Raw genomic sequence first — 20031 nt, 5'->3', positions numbered from 1 at the left:
CGAGCACAGAGCCAGAGGTTACCCCCGCTACCCAGCAGCAGGACAGTCCCAGTCCTGTTGGCTTCCCACCCCACCCCCGGCACCCTGCTCACAGAGAGTCCTGCATGTTGCTGAGCAATGGGCCAGACAGGCCCGGAGAAGGAGCCCACCCCCTTGCCTCAGTCTCCGTCTGCTTGGGAGGGATCCAGAGTGAGAGGCTAGAGGGGAAAGGCGGGGCCAGTGGTCATTTTCAGCAACATCTCCAGCTAAATGAGACGAGCCAAAGGAACTCTGCTGTGTTGTTACTTTATGTGAATAATAGCTAATTGCATTTCGTGTCTCAAGTTCTTTCCTGCCCCGTGGATGACCTGGGCTCGCCTGACAGCCCCCTGACATTCACACGCTGAAGACATCTTATTCTAGGGTCCCTCAACATCTGGCGCCAAACACCAGTATTCACAAGTGCCTTTGAAAATTAGGACTCAGAGGACTCTCCCACAATGGCTAAGATTTGGCAGAGATAAGCTGTCAGCTCCTCCTCCTGATGAGGCCTTAGTTGTTTTGCTTCTCAAAAATGCTTTTGAACCTTCAGTTTTATGCAGACCCTATTAAGAACTTTGTGCACTAACCAATTTCATCAAAAGTTATTATACAGCCCCCTTGGTGTGGAAAAGAAACATCTTAAAGTCTTCATTTTAACTTTTACTAAATACTTGCCTCAGAAGGTTTTGGAGCATCAGGGTCTCTCAAAATAATATGATAGTAATGAAACCGTCCACCTGTCTCGCTGGCCAATTCATTTAAAAATTTATTCGCTCCGGTATCATCACAGTTAAAGGAAATAGTGTGAATGGGAATGTTCCGGTGAAGCTGGAGCTGGACTAGAATTATATCGGGGGGCTAAAGAGAGAGAGAGAGAGAAATTAAATGTATTGACACAGAGATATTAACCAATACGCACTGCATAACAAATCAACTGCCTTCAGATTATATCTTCTTGAAGAAGTGATAGAAGCATTAAAGCCTTCCGTGATCTATACCATAACAGACAGTGCTTTGAACTACAGGCAATCATCAAAACCAAAAGAAGATGAATTCCACTGGCTGAGCGTGGCATCCTGGGGATCAAAGCTATAATAATAATAATAATAATAATTTATTATTTATACCCCGCCCATCTGGCCGGGTTCCCCCAGCCACTCTGGGCGGCTTCCAAAAAAAACAGAAATTCTAAAATACAGAAATCCATCAAACATTAAAAGCTTCCCTAAACAGGGCTGCCTTGAGATGCCTTCTAAAGGTCTGGTAATTGTTCTCTTTGACCTCTAGTGGGAGGGCATTCCACAGGGTGGGTGCCACTACCGAGAAGGCCCTCTGCCTGGTTCCCTGTAACTTGGCTTCTCGTAATGAGGGAACCGCCAGAAGGCCCTCGGAGCTGGACCTCAGTGTCCGGGCAGAACGATGGGGGTGGAGACGCTCCTTCAGGTATACCGGACCGAGGCCGTTTAGGGCTTTAAAGGTCCTCATTCAGAAGGCTCTAATTTGCTATTTCCGCACCTTCATCTAACAATCCAAACACTGAAGGAATCTTCAGGCTGAACTTGCTCCTATGGGGTCTACAAGGCTGGCAGAACCAGCACTGATTGTGCAGGATGCCCAGCTAGTTTCCCAAACGGAGTATGACAGCATCCCAGGTAAAAAGTGTCCCAGGACATGCAACATCTAGTTCCAGCCTGAGACTGCAGCTCCCGCCACCACATTGTCTCCCTAAAGTTTGCTGTGCTTGATAAAGCTATGCTTTCCCATAACCAATACCTTCCCCCCACCACTGTGGCTCCCCTCTCCCTAGCTGGTTCCTTCCTAAGCTCCTCGAGCCATTTCTCCTTCCTCATCAACCCTCCACTCATATATGTCATTGTTTCTCCCATTCCAACTGTCTTCTAAGACCCTCATCAATGCTGCTTTCTCTACCCAGTGTCTACCACTGTTTTCCTCTCCCTACCACCACCACCACCCCAGCTGCTTGCCCCAGTTTTCTCAAGAACCTCCTTTCTCATCTACCCAAAGACCTCAGCTTTTGGACCCTCCTACTCTGGGCACTGGAGGATCATGCTTCCTCTGTTATCATGCGTCCTTCACCATGTCCTCTTCCCAGACTCTCATGGTCCCAATGTCTGTCTGGAACAAAAGATGGTGAGGACACGAAGATATGTATCTTCCTTGAACTGACTCAGACTAGCCTCAGTTTGGCCAGCCCTGCTCTACATCAATGCTCTGCTTTGTCATACAGCCAGTGTTACATCATCATACTGTCCTGACATGTCTTGCTTCTCCCATAGATACCTGGTCAGGCCTCCCATCAGTGAGAAGATAAATGGCCTGAGTGTCACTGTCAGAATAGGCAATCTGAAGTGCTTTCAGGGTATTTGTAGATCTTCCAATCTAAGCAGTCAACGGAGAGAGAAAAAACATCAGGAGGGAATGGAAACATTAACAGTGCTAAACTTGTGAAATGGATTGTCACATCTCTTTGTCAGATGTGCTGGTGAGAGGAACCTCACAATTTGCCCAAAGGAAAGACTTAATTCAGTCCCGGAAGGTGTCTAAATCACCTGTTGGGCAACAATCAAAATAGATATAAATGATAAATTGCTGTTTTAAGATGCCACCATTTGCCATGTGATGTTTAAGCCTAATCTAGATGAGTTTTACAGATCCAAGTAGCAGGGCACTTTACGAAATGCCGTACAAATTCATTTACTGGTTACAGGTAGGTAGCCGTGTTGGTCTGGATCGAAGTAAAATAAAAAAATTCCTTCAGTAGCACCTTAAAGACCAACTAAGTTTTTATTTTGGTATGAGCTTTCGTGTGCATGCACACTTCTGAAGAAGTGTGCATGCACACGAAAGCTCATACCAAAATAAAAACTTAGTTGGTCTTTAAGGTGCTACTGAAGGAATTTTTTTATTTTACTTCGATCCAGACCAACACGGCTACCTACCTGTAACCAGAACTATGGAAGGCACCACATTGAGCCGCATGAAATGGAAGTCCATCAACTGGTATCTGAAGAAGTGTGCATGCACACGAAAGCTCATACCAAAATAAAAACTTAGTTGGTCTTTAAGGTGCTACTGAAGGAATTTTTTTATTTTAAATTCATTTACATTACTGATGGAGCGTTAACGGGTGGGCAGGGTGCTGGGAAGGATATGGAGAAACTGTACATGGAAGTCTGCTAGATTCTGGGTGAAATTGGAGGTGGGGGTTCAGCCTGGGGGTTGTAGTCCCTTCTGGGCAAACTCCCCATGGCCACAGGTCAACAATAGTGGATGGGGCCAGAAGCAAAAGTGGGCAGAACAATTAATGAAAATTTTACCTTTGTACTCTAGGCAAGTTCCTACACACATGCACACCATTCTCTATCCTCCTGCCACACAAGCAAGAAGCATTACTAGAGTTTGAGGACACATCCCAGCCAGGTAAAAACATTTGGGCTTCAAAGGAAGACCACTGAGGGGGTGTGGCCCTGGATTCTGAAGGCCAGACGGAAAGGCCTAGAAGGCTGCATTTGGTCGCTGGGCCTGAGCTGCCTCACCGCTGGATTAGATGAAGTACCACTGGCATTTCATTATATTGCCTACAGCTCTGGATGAAATCACATCTAAATCACACCATGTGCATTCTAGGCAAGAGAGGGGCAAATGCTATAGTCTGGATGTGACACAAGAGCAGAGGAGCAACAAGCAATGGGGAACTTGAACTTCCTGCTCCTGACATGGCAGGACAGTATCCAAAACTCCTTTTTTATGATGAAAGTATGAAATCTTTCTGCAGGAACTCTTCCCAAGACAGATTTCTGTGTTTCGAATACAGCGATACAACCAAAGGCGCTTTCACACTGATGCTAAACGCTCTTTTGAGACTCAGTGACCCAGTTCAGACATCACATCCCTGGTCCAACAAATCATGATTTTGTTCAATCAGGAATGTACTGTACACCTATGTGCTCTCTTCTTGCTCCTCCCATTTTCTGTTCCCCTTTTGGATTGGGCTTAATACAAGACTTCCTGGTTTGTAGGGAGCACTCAAAGTTCAGTGGACTGTGGCGTGACAAATCATAAAGTCTTGTATTGTGAGGAGCATGAGGAGGAAAGGACAGCAGCAACAACAACAACAATAATAAATTTTATTTATATCCCGCCCTCCCCGGTGAGGCCAGGCTCAGGGGGCTAACATCAAAATATATAATATACTAAAACATTAAGTCAAACAATTGATTAAAATACATCTTAAAATTAGATTAAAAGCAAAATAGAATCATATGGCAACCTACGAATTACAGTATAATGGTGCTATGGTTTAACGCCAGAAAGACCTTAGATTCAAATCCTCATTCAGCTATGAAGGTGACCTCGTGAAATCACTATATTTCAGTCTAATCAACTTTACAGTATTGTTGTGAATAAACTGGAGGTTGCCCTAGCTGCTGAGAGCATAAAATGGAAGAGGTATACAATCATGACTTCTTTGGAGAAATTGCAGGTTTAAAATGTGCTCATATATTAAGCTGTGCACATGAGGGAACATAAAGAGCAGAGCACACAGGCACATGCAGCACATTTCCACAGCTTTGTTAGATCAGGAATGTGATGGAAGAACCAGAAATGTCTTAAATGCAGAAGGCGAGTGGGAGGTGTTACTCTTGCAAATAAAATTGTGCCTTTCAAGCCAGCTTTATATAGTAACCAAAAATTAACTGAGGTGCACAGCACAAACTTGGGTTACTCACATTTTCTTAAAGTGCTTATTGTTCCTATATTTACCTCCAGGTCGTTTACCCATAGTAGAGCTTCTTCCAAACTTTCTTCATTAACTCTAGCAAGTTTCTCCTTCCAAGCCACTGCCTCAGTGTCAAATTTAACAAAATTAACTTTGGTTTTGTCTCTCAGTTGTTCCTGTAAGAAATGCACCGTTGGAATTCTCCTTCATAGAAGAAATGTCACACTTTTTGCTGTATTTGAAAAGCAAATGACTACAGGAGGTACATTTCATTCATCTACAGTAGAAGTGATAAAAATTATTTATTTCGGGAGATTGTAATTCTACCTCACAGCGTTTTGGATGTACTGAATCCACCCACACACCTCAAACTGGAGAAAGTATCTATGTTTTCGTTAGAGGGAAAAGATTGTCACTGAGTGGTAGTTAGGGATGTTAGGCATCGTTTTCCATTCCGCTCTGTAATCATTGCAAGCAGCACTGCTTCCATTTCTGCTGCAGTTTGCCTTCTACCAAAGACAGCTTTATTATTCTCACTATCTGATGTGGTGAAATTACGTAACTTACACAATGAATTATGTAAATGCCATTGCCATTATGTTATTACAACCCCATACATTTCAATGCAAAGGAAACAGAAAACAAATGGGGGAGGGCACTCATCATCAGTGAAATATCAATCTTGAACCAAAAGCTACAGCAGCAAATATGGATCATATTGTGAATCAAATTGATTTCCATTCTGGACATAGGGATGTACAGTGGTGCCTTGGTTCTCAAACGCCAAAACCCCCGGAAGTAAGTGTTCTGGTTTTTGAACGTTTTCCAGAAGCCGGATGTCCGATGTGGCTTTCCAGGGTGCCTGCACCAATCAGAAGCCACGCCTTGGTTTTTGAACATTTTGAAAGTCAAGCGAACTTCCGGAACGGATTAAGTTCCAGAACCATGGTACCACTGTATTTGGTGCTTTTGTTTTTGCTATTTATTTTGCGTTTTTGTTTTTGAGGCTTTTTCAGTTAATTTGTTTTTGTGACTGTGTGGAACCCAGTTCAGCTACTGATTGATTGATTGATTGATTGTGTGACTGTGGAAATGGATAAAGGCCCCCCCCCATCCAAACAATGACTATCATCAGTGCAGGTAAGAAAAAAAAGTAATTTTAATTTTTATCATCCACAATACTATCTTATTTATTTTATAGTACAGTACACTGATTATTGCTTTCATTTTATGGGTCAATGGTCTTGTTAGATAGTAAAATTCATGTTAAATTGCTGTTTTAGGAGTTGTTTTTAAAAGGCTGGAACGGATTAATCCATTTTGCATTATTTCCTATGGGAAAGCGCACCTTGGTTTTGGAACGCTTTGATTTTGGAACGGACTTCCGGATCGGATTAAGTTTGAGAACCAAGGTACCACTGTATAAGCAAACATCAGCAATTTCCACTCCCATTTCCACTCTCCTATTGGCAAACCTATTGGATCAAACCTATCCATTCTTAAGGAAATCAGCCCTGAGTGCTCACTGGAAGGACAGATCATGCAGCTGAGGCTCCAATACTTTGGCCACCTCAGGAGAAGAGAAGACTCCCTGGAAAAGACTCTGATGTTGGGAAAGAGAACAAGGAGAACAAGGTAAGGCACAAGGAGAAGGGGACGACAGAGGACGAGATGGTTGGACCGTGTTCTTGAAGCCACCAAACTGTGGGAGGCAGTGGAAGACAGGAGTGCCTGGCGTGCTCTGGTCCATGGGGTCACAAAGAGTCGGACACAACTAAACAACAACAATTGGCAGAGCACATAGTTTGCACTTGATAAGGTCCCCAAGTTTTGTCCTTGCATCTCTAGGCAGGATTGGAAAGAATCCTGTCTGAAGCACTGGGAGTAGACCAGTTAGGTGGACTAATCAATCATCCGACTTGGTACAGCTTTCTATATCCCTCTGCATGACTGGAGAAATATAGAATATGTCTTTGCACGCATTTTGTTTTACAATCCTTGCCTTGGGGAACATAGTTGTCACTCACCCGCATGAGCTGAAATATTTTCTGCTTCACCACGGGCAGTTTGTCTTTCATAGAGTGGGATGTATCAATGAGAAAATAGATGTTATCTTCAGTTACATCTCCAAAGAGCGCTCTGCTCCCTTTTTTCAGCTCCTGAAGTCTACAGGAAAACACGTTCAATATGAAATGAGAGGCACAAAGGTGTAAAACACTCCCTTTGTCTTTCCTTAACTCTCCTAAGCTTATAAAAACTTATCTGATAAGAGAGATTTTTTTAAAAAAAAACAGTCAAAGATTTTTCTTTAAAAAAACTGAGGTCATTATATATACCTATTAAAGCTTAAAATCATACAAGAATGGGACCTAGAGTCTAGAACTCCTCCACATTTTAAGGGGTATCAGTATGGTGTGGTAGTTTGAGTGTTGGACTAGGACTGAGAAGACGAGGTCTTTAATCTGTAGGCCACGAAGTTAACCGGAGGACATTGGGCCAATTACCACCTCTCCACTTGACCTATCTCAAATTGCAAGGGTAAAATGAGGTTGGGGAACTATGTATTCTGCTTTGAGCCCCTTGAAGTATATTATTAATGGTAACATCATCAACACCAATGTTTTTTTTAAAAAAAAAATCTTTATTCAATTACAGTATAAATGTATTATTGTTTACTATATAATTATCGTGTTGCTTCACAAATTCCTGATAATGTACTCATTACCATTTCCCCTTCATTTCAAAATGTACTGCATAAAAATAAATACCTGAATGGTTGACAAGGCAACCTAGAGAAGCTATAGTGTCAGAGAAGGCTGTTTACCATGTTGGGTTCATTACCTCCTGTTCCTTAGCTTAACCTTTTCCCGCCCATGGCCTTTTAAACTGAACTCTCCCATTAATACACCTACATCAGTGTGTGGGCTGCGTGTTTCAAAACAACACTTAACCAACCACTTTACTGGAGAATATAGAGCAAGGGTAAGGAACCTATGACCATCCAGATATTGTAGGACTCCCAACTCCCACCTGCTCCATCCAGCATGGCCGATTGTCAGCGAAGATGGGAGTTGTAGACCAAAACATCTAGAGAACATCAAACCAGGAAAGGCTATCAAGACCATAATTCAGAGAACTATGTGGGATGTAACATCACAAAAGCGGTCAAATAAAACATTTCCTGTTTGCCCAGAGTGGACACATAGGGGAATGTTGCTCCATCCAGGAGGACTTCCTGTCACACCTGGTCTGGAGCATCCTCCCCCTGTGTGTGACCAAGGAAATGGCCGTGACCCTGGCAGACCCCATAAAAGAGCTGGTCACGTAGCCATCTTCCCCTTTTCTCTTGATGCTCGTCCTCTTGTATTATCTTGATGCTTTTGCTGGGTGCTGGTTCTTAGCCAGCAGCACATGGGCTCATTCCTCACAAGAGGATGAATCCACACTTTTCTCTGTACCTGTAACTACAAGCTAAAGCCTGCCTTCAGGATCACACTGTGGACTGAATGTGAGTAAACCTTATCACTACTTTAAAAGATTTCTATGTCATTATTGTTTTAAGATAGAACAAAAGGGGATTTACCAGGAACAAATCCAATCTGGACAAGCCAGGCTGGATTGCTTAACTCAAGTGATTCTCACAAATCCAATCAACTAGCCTCCTCCTATGTACATGGGGATATGTTCTGCTACAAGCTCACTAGCGTGAGTAAGGATAATATTAATCAATATATCCTCTCCTACTGTCCTCAACATTCCCACAAACTATGCTGAGGCCTGCTCAACAAACGATATAGTGCATCTTTTGAGAAGGGGATCACAGGTTCCCCATCCCTGACATGCAGAATATGGAGCGTTACAGGTTAGGCGTGAAAATATTGCATTTGGGTTCAGTTATGATCTCAAACGCACAGGTGAATTGCACCATAACTTGAGAAGTCATGTAAGAAGATTGAATCGGTGATACAAACATATTCTGTAATATATCTCTCCATAAGGTCACTCTAAATGCTTTATCAACTAGTATTTGTGTGAATTTTTTTAATATGCTAATCCAAAAGTTTTTTTAAGGCCTGATGAAAGTTTAAGACCTGACAAAAGTTTATAACAGTGCCCCAATATCACACAATCATTTTAAAAGCAGACACGAGTTATGCATTGGATAGCTTTCCCATTATGAGACGCTGCTTTTGAAAATATTACATTAGAAAGCAATCGAACCTTAGTTCCATTTGATCGAGAACAGTCCTCATTTTATCTTCATACTGTCTGCACCTTTCCCCATCGAAATGCATGTGCAGTGTGGCCCCATCTTCCACGTCTGTATGCAAAAACTTGTCACAGTATTTTGCATCAATTAACTTCTTGTTAGACTCCTATAAGAGCAAGGCGTTCGGGGGAGAAAGTTGAGACATGATCTACACAAAGCATTGGTTAGAACATTTTAATGCTGCGTTTTCATGAAGACATAGCAAACACACACACACTCTCAAGCTCTCTTAGGCCTCCCTATCCAACCAAAACAGCATTTCCCCCCCCTTCCCCTGCTTGGGTTTCTGGGGGGAAACTATTGTAGCTAATAGAAGACTTTTCCCCAGCCTAATTGCAACATGGGGTAGGATAGAGGGGAAAGCTGATATAAGTCCTCAAAATAATTCTAGGAACTGCAGTTTGCTAAGGAACTGTAGCTCTTGTGAGTGAAAAACCTACAGTTCCCATGATTCTTTTGGGGGGGTAAGTCAAATGTTTTAAATGTGCTTTAACTGTATAGTGTAGATCCACCTTGACAAGTAGCTGACTTGAACTCACTTCTTCTTCCTACATGCCTCCCTCATGACAGCATACATATTTAAGATTCTCTTTTGCTTAGATGAAAGAGGAAGCTGCAGCATGCCAGAAGCTCTGTAGTCAGCGTAACCAAACCAGTCACGCTCCCCTAGATCTGCCTTTGGATAGAAATAAGATCTTCCCTATCCAACCTGCATTTCCTGCAATAAATGCAGTTTTCTTATTTTCCAAACTCAGAGCATGAGATTCTCCCGCTGATTCTATCCAAGGTAAAATGTGCTCCTCAAATGGGAATTCTATACTAAGTTCAGTGTCTGCTGGGCAAACTACAAATGCCATCCTCTTTATTATGATGCGTTCGCACAAAGCTTACACAAAAGTTAGATTGTATTTTATCCTTACTGAGCATTTGCTGTGGTTGGTTTTTGACAAAATTATACAGCAACAAGCGTTCATTCTGATTAGCTTACAAGGCGTTTCCTTTTTGCCATTCGTGACTCCCACACTTTTCAGTGCATTTTCCTGTCACTTTCAAAACCGCAAAAAGGCGGATTCTTTGCAAAAGCAGATTTGTTATGCTATGGTAACTGAGTCTATTATTCCACCTTAATTGCACAAACCAAAAGTTCTTTTTCTTCTTAAATTTCTATTTTCCACTTTCACCTTTTACAAATAATTTAATGAGAAAAATCAAATCTCTACAAATCTAATTTACCTTCCCTCCCCTCCTTTCTGGGGTTATTTATTTTATATCTTTTTATTACTGCATATTCAATTCAAATATATTTACTAATTTTCCCTTATCTTCCCCTTCATCATATCTTACTGCACTTGTTTATATCAGTCCCACTAATGTTTTTGTTTTGTATCTTCAAATAGTCAATAAATTTCCCCCATTCTATTTTTAAAAGTCTCTCTTCCTGATTTCTTATTCATCCAGTGAGTTCCGCCATTTCTGCATGTTCCATCAGTTTCAGTTGCCAACCTTCCTTTGTTGGAACCACAAACCCAAAGCTCTTTAATCCCTCCGGAGAGATACCGACAGTGTGGATTCATCCCTGTCATAAACTAGCACAGTTGTAAACATATGTGACAAAACTGCAGTCAAGAAAATATACCAAAACTAGTGGATTACCTACAGCATCAGTTTGCACCGATTCATCCTGTGGCTTGGTTCTTATGTTGACAATCCCCTTTGCATGACGAAAACTGAGGTCGCCAAATGCTTTTGTTATGGTCAGCTTCTGCGCTTTCAAGCCATTCTTCTGAAGCCACTCCTTGGAATTCACATAATCCTCTGCTCTTGAATCATTTACTATACCGTCAGTTTGGGCTGATGGCGTAAAAAGGTATGAATGGAATGTGCGTTTGCTGGCATTAGACTGAACCTAATATAATCAACTCGAGCACCCTCATTTTTAAAAATACGTGCTTTCCTCCCTTTTACAAAGCAATACTGCTTTGTTAAAATGACAAGATAGGAAGGTTTTGCATATAAAAAAAGCAAAGCACAACGCTTTAAAAAAACCATAATGCCTAAATTTGGATTTCCAAATGTAGAATTTGGAACTGTAATGATTGCCCTGTGAAATCAAAATGAGTTGATCAGCTTTTTGCCCTGCAAGACTACAAAGTGCCTTGATGTGCACTTTAAGATAACCTGTTAATTGATAAAATATGGTCCTTCGAGTCTGAAAGGATTTTGAGATAATGCATCCATTTTAAATCCAACACTCCTGGCACAGACTAAGCTTGCACTTGAACCTAGATCTCCTGGGTAAACTACACCACTTGAGCAAGGAAAGATGAAATTTGCAGCTGATGGTATTTTTTTAAAAATGGATGGATTATGTACAGTACAGTGGTACCTCGGTTTATGAACACAATTGGTTCCGGAAGTCTGTTCATAAACTGAAGCGTTCATAAACTGAAGCGAACTTTCCCATTGAAAGTAATGGAAAGTGGATTAATCCGTTGCAGACAGTACGTGGAGTAACCGTTCATAAACTGAAGCGAACTTTCCCATTGAAAGTAATGGAAAGTGGATCAATCCATTCCAGACGGGTCCGCGGAGTACTTAAACTGAAGCGTTCATAAACTGAAACATGGGTGTAATTGGTTCCGGAAGTCTGTTCATAAACTGAAGCGTTCATAAACTGAAGCAAACTTTCCCATTAAAAGTAATGGAAAGTGAAATAATCCGTTCCAGATAGGTCCGCGGCGTTCATAAACCGAAAATTCATAAACCGAGGTGTTCATAAACCGAGGTTCCACTGTACAGACCGACAGGCAAGATAAGTTTAGGACATGAGGGCTGGTAGGCCTGGCCACTCCTTGCCTCCCCAGTGCTGCTCTGCTGTTTACTCTGCAGTTTAGAATAAAGCATTTTAGAGGCAAAAGCACACAACACCAGAGACATAGGTACTGGCCTTATATCGAGATAGACCATTGGGTCCATCTAGCTCAGCATTAAATAAACTGACTGGGAGCAGCCTTCCATGATTTCAGGTAGTGTCTGCGTGCATAACATGTACTCTACCAATGAGCCATGGCTTCAAGCATGCTAGAGTGACACACTCATAATTCACACTTGCAAGAAAGATTGCAGCCACTGTATTAGGCAAACTTCCTGCAGCGTGCAGATCTGTAAGAGCAACCTCATCCTTTTGAGTGACACTGACTTACAATTGTCCGTAATGGAATCAAGAGCATAATCATCAATGCTGCAATGCAGTCAGAATATTTAAGTGTGTGTGTGTGTGTGTGTGTGTGTGTGTGTGTGTGTGTGTTCACAACATACCTGAAGGTAGTTCAGACTGCTCAAACTCTATCAGAATTCTCTGAACTTGTATCAGTGCATTCCTGGCTTCTTCCATCTCCTTCCAGATCAGGTACACATCTTCTCTGACCCCTGTTCCTGAATTTTGGAATAATGAAAGATGCACACAAATAGAAGCAAATTTAGTTACCTTCTGAGTTTCTCTGGCCTTTCATGTCCTCTGAATGCCTTTACTTTTGATAATCATAGAGGAGTCATGGGCAATCACTGCACACCTTTCAATAATATATCTAGGAGAAAAAGCATTCCGAGTACATGGGAATGACTAATACAGATGGGGGAACAAATCTGAGCTGGTTTTATAGTGTCTGACAGTAAACCTAAAGACCTGTGGATTGCTTTCTTTGGACTGCACCTAGACCCACGGGTTTGGTTTGGGTTTTTTGCAAAAAAAAAAGAAAAGTATATTGATTAAAACTACTACAGAACCCATTACGAAACATTTATTTATTCATGCATCTGCAAATATCTCTGTACTGCCAAACCAAAAAACTATCAAGGCAGTGGACAGGTTAATCATGATTTTAAAGTGAATAAACAAAAATAAGCAAAATATAACAAATCAGGTTAATACCTCAGCTGGATAACATGATCACTAAGGACTGGTAATTTTTGCTTCTGAACTCTTATACACTTATTACACATTTTAAAAGTGCAAGCGCATAGGTACATCATCATCATCATCATTTATTATTTATACCCCGCCCATCTGCCTGGGTTTCCCCAGCCACTCTGGGTGGCTTCAAACAAAATATTTAAAAAATAAAAATAAAATGCAATAAAACATCAAACATTAAAAACTTCCCTAAACAGGGCTGCCTTCAGATGTCTTCTAAAAGTTAATTTCCTTGACATCTGATGGGAGGGTGTTCCACAGGGTGGGCACCACTACCAAGAAGGCTCTCTGCCTGGTTCCCTGTAACTTGGCTTCTTACAGTGAGGGAACTGCCAGAAGGCCCTGCCTTGGAGCTGGACCTCAGTGTCCGGGCTAGACGATGCTCCTTCAGGAAATACTTGCATGCATGCCCCAAATGGAAAAAGGTAGCCAAGAGCAAAGAAACAGTTATTGAGCGGAGGGGCTCAAGCACACAGCACAGAAATATTACAACAAGGATTACCCACTGGTATGGATGTGAAATAGAAAGCATAGCTTAAACTGTGTGCATTTGAACCTCGTGTGCCCATTTGTGAGATCTTGCCCCCACCTGGAAGCACCCATTGCTATAGTGAGTCAAAGCTGTGTGGCTGTGTGTTCCAGCCTGCCAAGAAAAAATCCTGCAGACGTGCACTGCATCTCCACATACAGAGCATGCAGAAATGCAGCGCTCTCTACAGATGCTTGCAATATAAAATGTGCATTTGATGTAGTCCACAAATGTTTAAGCCTTGATAAATATGTGGAATCGTTAAGGTGCCACCAATCTTTTCCCCACTGCAAACCCTACTTATCACAATGGTGGGCATTTTGCTAGTAGAGCCACACCGCAATTAAATGCTATAAAAATCTCAGCATGGTTGCAGATAAGATAAGGAATCACACACAGACACAAAAATATCACAAGAACAAATGTGTGCTTTTTTCCCTATATACCAGAAAGCGTCTCTGGAGCTATTTTAAATCAAATATACCTGCAAACGTGCTAGTTCATTGTGCCTGCAAAGCAGTCACAGATTGACTCCCCGTCATTAAATACCAGTACCAGCTTTATTTGCCTGCAGTATCAGCTTAACCCTCTTCTGTGCCAAGATAATGTCATGGTTTATGATGCTGCAGTGGCACCGCAGTTGGAGCAAACTACTTTTTAAGGAGTTTATTTCCTGGCACAGCAAAACCCTGAAAGGGGGCCATATGCTGCAGATCTGACAGCAACATGCTTCAACTATCATAAAACTTCAAAGAAGCTAATATTTGAGGATCCAATAAATCTACAATTATTGCTCAACTGAAATAAAGTATGTATGTTCTGCATATGCACAAGTGCAGCTCTAACTGAAACAGCAAGGCTGCTCTCGCTCCTTCTTTTTCTTCTAGCATCACACAACTTTAAATGTGCTATTGTATACTGCCATCTCCTGGGACTCTCCTATATTTCTACTTCCATATTAGAGGGGGAAATCAGCCTAGCAGAATGAAGAAAAGGTTAGTAGCACACAGTTCTTAAAAGAATACAACAGGATTTGCTGTTCTCATTTATTAGCCAGATATAAATTTCAATTGCTTCAAAACAAGCAATGGCTTATTATTATTATTATTATTATTATTATTATTATTATTATTATTATCATCATCACCATTTGCGGGGGACCATAACCCTGTACAGTGGTACCAGTACCTCTGGTTAAGAACTTAATTCGTTCTGGAGGTCCATTCTTAACCTGAAACTGTTCTTAACCTAGACACCACTTTAGCTAATGGGGCCTCCTGCTGCCACCGCGCCACCGCTGCACGATTTCTCTTCTCATCCTGAAGCAAAGTTCTTAACCCGAGGTACTATTTCTGGGTTAGTGGCGTCTGTAACCTGAAGCGTCTGTAACCCGAGGTACCACTGCACAAGCCAGGATCATCAGATTCTGTTCTGTCTAAAACGAGCCACAGTCACTATGATTTGGGCATTTAAAGTTATCCCCAATGCTTATACAAGGTGACTTCTGAGGATTTTTGCAAGCCACTTTTAGACCTGCTTGGAACTATAAAGCAGCACAGGCACTTTTAATTTTTTTAGATATTTAAGTTCACCATGTGATGATCATAATATTGAGCAACATGAACTTTTGAAAATACAGTCCTGTACTTCACGGTTTTCCACTCTTGAAAGCATTTGTTTATTCTCTTGTGTTTCTTTTCTACCGCTGCATGAATCCCGCCACAATTCACAATGGGCTAAGATCTCCTGATGGCCTTTGCCTAATAATAATAATAGTAATAATAATAATAATAATAATAATAATAATAGCAAAATATAACCTGCATATCAGACTCCACATACCTTGAAAAACCAGGTGCTTAAGAAGGGCTCGAAAGTTTTATTTGAACTGGGTCATAAATCTGCCCAGAAGAGAAAGAAAGAGCTGCTAACTGATTTCCTCTGGGCATCTGCAACTGGGCAATAAACAAATGAAACAATGGCTCTATTCTGCACACACCACTGACCCTGAATGTTTAATCTGTTTATCGCCAGCTCAATAATCGCCACAGAACATGGGAACAAGTTGCATGCAGTTCCAGACCTGCATTTTGTTGCCTATGCTTGGCATGTTAGGTCCAGGTTTGCTCTCGCACAGTCAGAGACATTAAAAGGAAAGGTAGACACTAGGGAGCCTTTCTGAAGCGACACTTGGAGGCAGTAGCAGACTGAGATAAAAGCAAGCACTCATCAGCAGCTTTGCTTCTTAAAATGTATGTATGGCCCTAGGAAGGTGCCTTCACAGGTCCATGAAGGTTACTGCCAAATGCACTGCCTGCCAGTGGCTCTCCAGGGTTTCAGACCAGTCCTACCTGGAGATGCCAAGGACTGCCCCTGGTACTTTCCTCATACAGGCCACGTGCAGGGCATATGCTCTGTTATTGATCTAAGAGCCCCTTGTCGCTATGGCTTTGAGCACTCGGCCCTACCCTTGGGCAGAGTGAGGCAGTTGTCTCCAGCAGCATATGCTTTGGGGCAGCAAATGCCAGTGAGATGCTGGGTGGGGCAGAGCTGTGTTTGCATTACACAGACTGCCCTGCATCTCCTCCATTAACTTGCTGCCTTCAGGCAAGATTGGAGGTCCTTGTCCTATCACCAGCATTGGTCTAAGACTGAACGGCCAGCCCAGTGGGCTTCCGTACGTTGCAGGAGGAGAGGGCACCATCTTGTCCTTCGCCTCAGGCAGCAAAGTGTCTTGGGCCTGCACTCACTGACACCAAACTCTATCTACCAAGTAGTCAACCAGCACAGAGGGTATATCAACCTGCCACTGAGTCACAAGTTCTGTAGGACTACCGTAATTGATGAAAATATGAAACACTGCAGATGGTGACACCAGTCACGAAATTAAAAGACGCCTGCTTCTTGGGAGAAAAGCAATGACAAACCTAGACAACATCTTAAAAAGCAGAGACATCACCTTGCCTAAAAGGTCCGTATGGTTAAAGCTATGGTTTTCCCAGTAGTGATGTATGGAAGTGAGAGCTGGACCATAAAGAAGGCTGATCGCCGAAGAATTGATGCTTTGGAATTATGGTGCTGGAGGAGACTCTTGAGAGTCCCATGGACTGCAAGAAAATCACACCTATCCATTCTGAAGGAAATCAGCCCTGAGTGCTCACTGGAAGGACAGATCCTGAAGCTGAGGCTCCAATACTTTGGCCACCTCATGAGAAGAGAAGACTCCCTGGAAAAGACCCTGATGTTGGGAAAGATGGGGGGCACTAGGAGAAGGGGACGACAGAGGACGAGATGGTTGGACAGTGTTCTCGAAGCTACGAACATGAGTTTGACCAAACTGTAGGAGGCAGTGGAAGACAGGAGTGCCTGGCGTGCTATGGTCCATGGGGTCACGAAGAGTCAGACACGACTAAACGACTAAACAACAACAACAACATGAAACACTAATGGGCTAGTTGCAACTTACTGGGGTCCTATGGTTAAGTAGCCTGCTTAACACTAGAGAAAAGCTCTGCTGGGGAGCTGACTGAGGACACCAGCCATGTTCCCATAACAATTTAAGTAGTCTGGGGAGCCCACTCAAAGTATCTCTGAACCTTTAACATGAAAGCACGAAACTTCCTAGGTTTCCTCTCTCTCTCTCTCTCTCTCTCTCTCTCTCTCTCTCTCTCTCTCTCTCTGGTTTGGGTATCATTTAGTCCCATTTCACACACCAGCATGTCAGAATGCAATCATTATTTTCATATTATATCTTTATTGTTTCTCAGGACACCCTTTCTAGGAAGCGCTCTATAAGCAAACCCCAAAACATGCAAGACAAATATATCACTCCAGGGTCTTTTCTGCTGTAGAAGGCAGAGAGAGGCAGGAGGCAGAGGGAGCCCTGGACGTACCCAGAGTTTTCCAATTGGCTAGGCATGATGTCATAACCACAGCTATAATACTAGGTAAATGCCCAAGACTAATTGTGTTCCCTTTTAACGTGTAAATTCTATTCTGTAAAAGCAATAAATACACGGCCTACAAAGCATTTCTAGTAGATTGCTGCACTTGTGGGCTGATTAAAACCATTCTGCAATTTAGCCATTAAGAAAAGGGAAAGTGCAGGGGCATAATTTTAAGAGCCACAGCAGAGCAGCTTTCAACGCATCTATTGAAATATAAACGAGAGGGAGCGGGAATGCTTCTTTGCTCACAATGGAACCCAGCGGAGAGGCTCTGTTAGTTGCAAGCCATCATTAAACAGCTGCTGAATTAAAATTAAAATACAGAGGAATTAGAAAGTCGTCCCTCTTAGAAATATCACAGTCCCAAGTGACCTTTAAATAAAAGGACAAGCAGTGCTTCCAAGAAAAGGGGGCATTCATTTTCTAGCTACATTTTACGCAATTACATTTATTCTATTCTTTATGTTCCAGGATCTGCTCTTTGTTTTGCAGCCTGGGGGGGGGCAAGGGTGTCAACACCATGTGCTGGCTTGAACCCTACATGGCTTGGAGAATTAGGCTGCGTACACAACATACCTTAAAAGCATATCCTTTCCCTCAAATAATTATGAGCACTGTCGTCTGCCAAGGGCTGCTGGGAACTGTAAGTTTGCAAGGGGTAAACTACACTGCCCAGATTTCTTAAGAGGGGAAGAATGTGTTTTGAAGGTTTCTTGTGTTTTTGACAGGTGGATTTGCCAGGCGGGCATCCCCATCTGCTTGCCAATCATGTGGCATCACAATGACATCATGCTATTGACAAGGCCGATCCTAATTAGGGTCTGGCCTGTGGGGCCAAAAAGCCCCCCCCCCACTTTTTCAACATGCACATATATAGCATGCAGCCCAACCCTATATGTGTGTACCCAGAAAGTAAGCTCTACTGAGTCTAATGAGACTTAATCCCAAATCAGTGTTTAATCCAGCCTTATAAAAGATATACGAACAGACAAGCTAAAGAAAAACCATCCTGAAAAACTGCAGTAAAGGCGGGCAAATTCAAACAGCTGAAAATTTAATAGCAGGATACAACAAAGTAGCAGATAAAAAGAATGTTGAAAAACTAAGTCTTTAAAATATGTCTGCAAAGTAGAAGAGACCTGGAAGACCTACACAGGGAGGGTATTCCACAGTCTCAGAGCCACCACCCCAAAAGGCCTTGGGACTTGTATATCTGTCCATGTAACCTAAAAGAAAGGTGGAATTAACAGCAGAGTCTCTGACACCAATCTTAACTGGTAGTTCCTGGGGGTCATTCTGCAATACAGATTTCTTTTTTTAAAAAAAACATATTAAAGTCAAATAAATGCTGGCTATTCCCTATCACCCTGGTGCATTTACTTATACAGTCATACCTTGGATCCTGAACGCCTTGTGAGTCGAGCATTTTGGCTCCTGAATGCCACAAACTCAGAAGTGACTGTTCCAGTTTGCGAACGTGCTTTGGAACCCAAATGTCTGTCGCGGCTTCCGATTGGCTGCAGGAGCTTCCTGCAGCCAATCGGAAGCTGCACCTTGGTTTCCAAACGTTTTGGAGGTCAAACGGACTCCCGGAACGGATTGCGTTCCACTTCCAAGGTACGACTGTAATGTGTATGCTCAACATGTGTCCTCTTTAAAATCATGCACATTCTGAAAAATATCTGAAAAGTAACTGAATCAAGATGACTTGTTAGTGATACAACACACACACATAAGCAGCTCAGTGACAAAAAGGGAGGAAAGAACTTGTATTGATTATGTATGTATATAGTCTGCCTTGTTCCTGGGTAATCAGCATTTGAAAATTGTGTGTACTCAGTCACAACAGGGACTAATGTTTCTCTGTTTTCCCCTGGCTGTTAGCGATTCCTTCTTTCCTATTAACACACGTAATTTGATACACAGTTATTTGGAAGCTACCAAACCCCTTGGGGGCTTTTGCGTTTATTCAGAGCAGGCCTGCTGGAACATGCAAACTTGCCACCTTTCTGAAAGGGACTGTTTTTCACCCTTCCTCTTCACTTTCTCTAAATATCAAACATTCTTCTCTAAAATACAGGAAATAGGGGATGTCCAGCTCCATTAGCTGAGAATGGTTTCAGAAAGAAAATGACCTTTCCCCCTCCCACACAGCACAATGAACTTCTCATTGTCATGCGCCATTGTAAAACTGTTCTCTCTCCCCCCCCCCCGTTACCTTATTGTTCTATGGGCTGTCCCAGTGATGTGTTCCACTCTGTGCACCTTCCGGTTTAGCTTAGGAAATTTGTGAAATTAATTTCAGAATTGGTATGCGCGTTGTTTGCCACTGTTTTGAATTCGGACCCCCACCATCTGAAGTGAGGCAGATGAATAAAGGGGGGGGGGGAGGCCTTTTTGGCTGCAACACCTCATTTGCAGAATTCTCTCGCCATGGAGAGGCATGCCTAGTCTCTTAGGTGCCAGCCAGGAGACCTTCTGATTTTCTCAGACTTTTAACCTCCAGTGTATCTCTCTTTCACACACACACACACACACACAGAGAGAGAG

The 20031-nt window shown here is 42.4% G+C and overlaps 1 protein-coding gene across 1 annotated transcript in view; it reads right to left on the bottom strand.

The window, feature by feature from the left end:
• The window catches only part of VWA3B (von Willebrand factor A domain containing 3B), a 78565-nt gene that overhangs the window by 34053 nt on the left and 24481 nt on the right, over positions 1-20031 (bottom strand). Inside the window, 7 exon segments of the mRNA XM_060273478.1 lie at positions 697-879; positions 2323-2421; positions 4807-4938; positions 6790-6928; positions 8984-9138; positions 10690-10883; positions 12351-12467. Coding sequence (XP_060129461.1) covers positions 697-879; positions 2323-2421; positions 4807-4938; positions 6790-6928; positions 8984-9138; positions 10690-10883; positions 12351-12467 — 1019 coding nt within the window.

The sequence above is a fragment of the Zootoca vivipara genome, chromosome 4 (genome assembly GCF_963506605.1).
Source record: "Zootoca vivipara chromosome 4, rZooViv1.1, whole genome shotgun sequence".
Classification (NCBI taxonomy): Eukaryota; Metazoa; Chordata; class Lepidosauria; order Squamata; family Lacertidae; genus Zootoca; species Zootoca vivipara.
The sequence above is the reverse complement of the archived record's forward strand: the minus strand, read 5'-3'. Positions and strand labels throughout refer to the sequence as shown.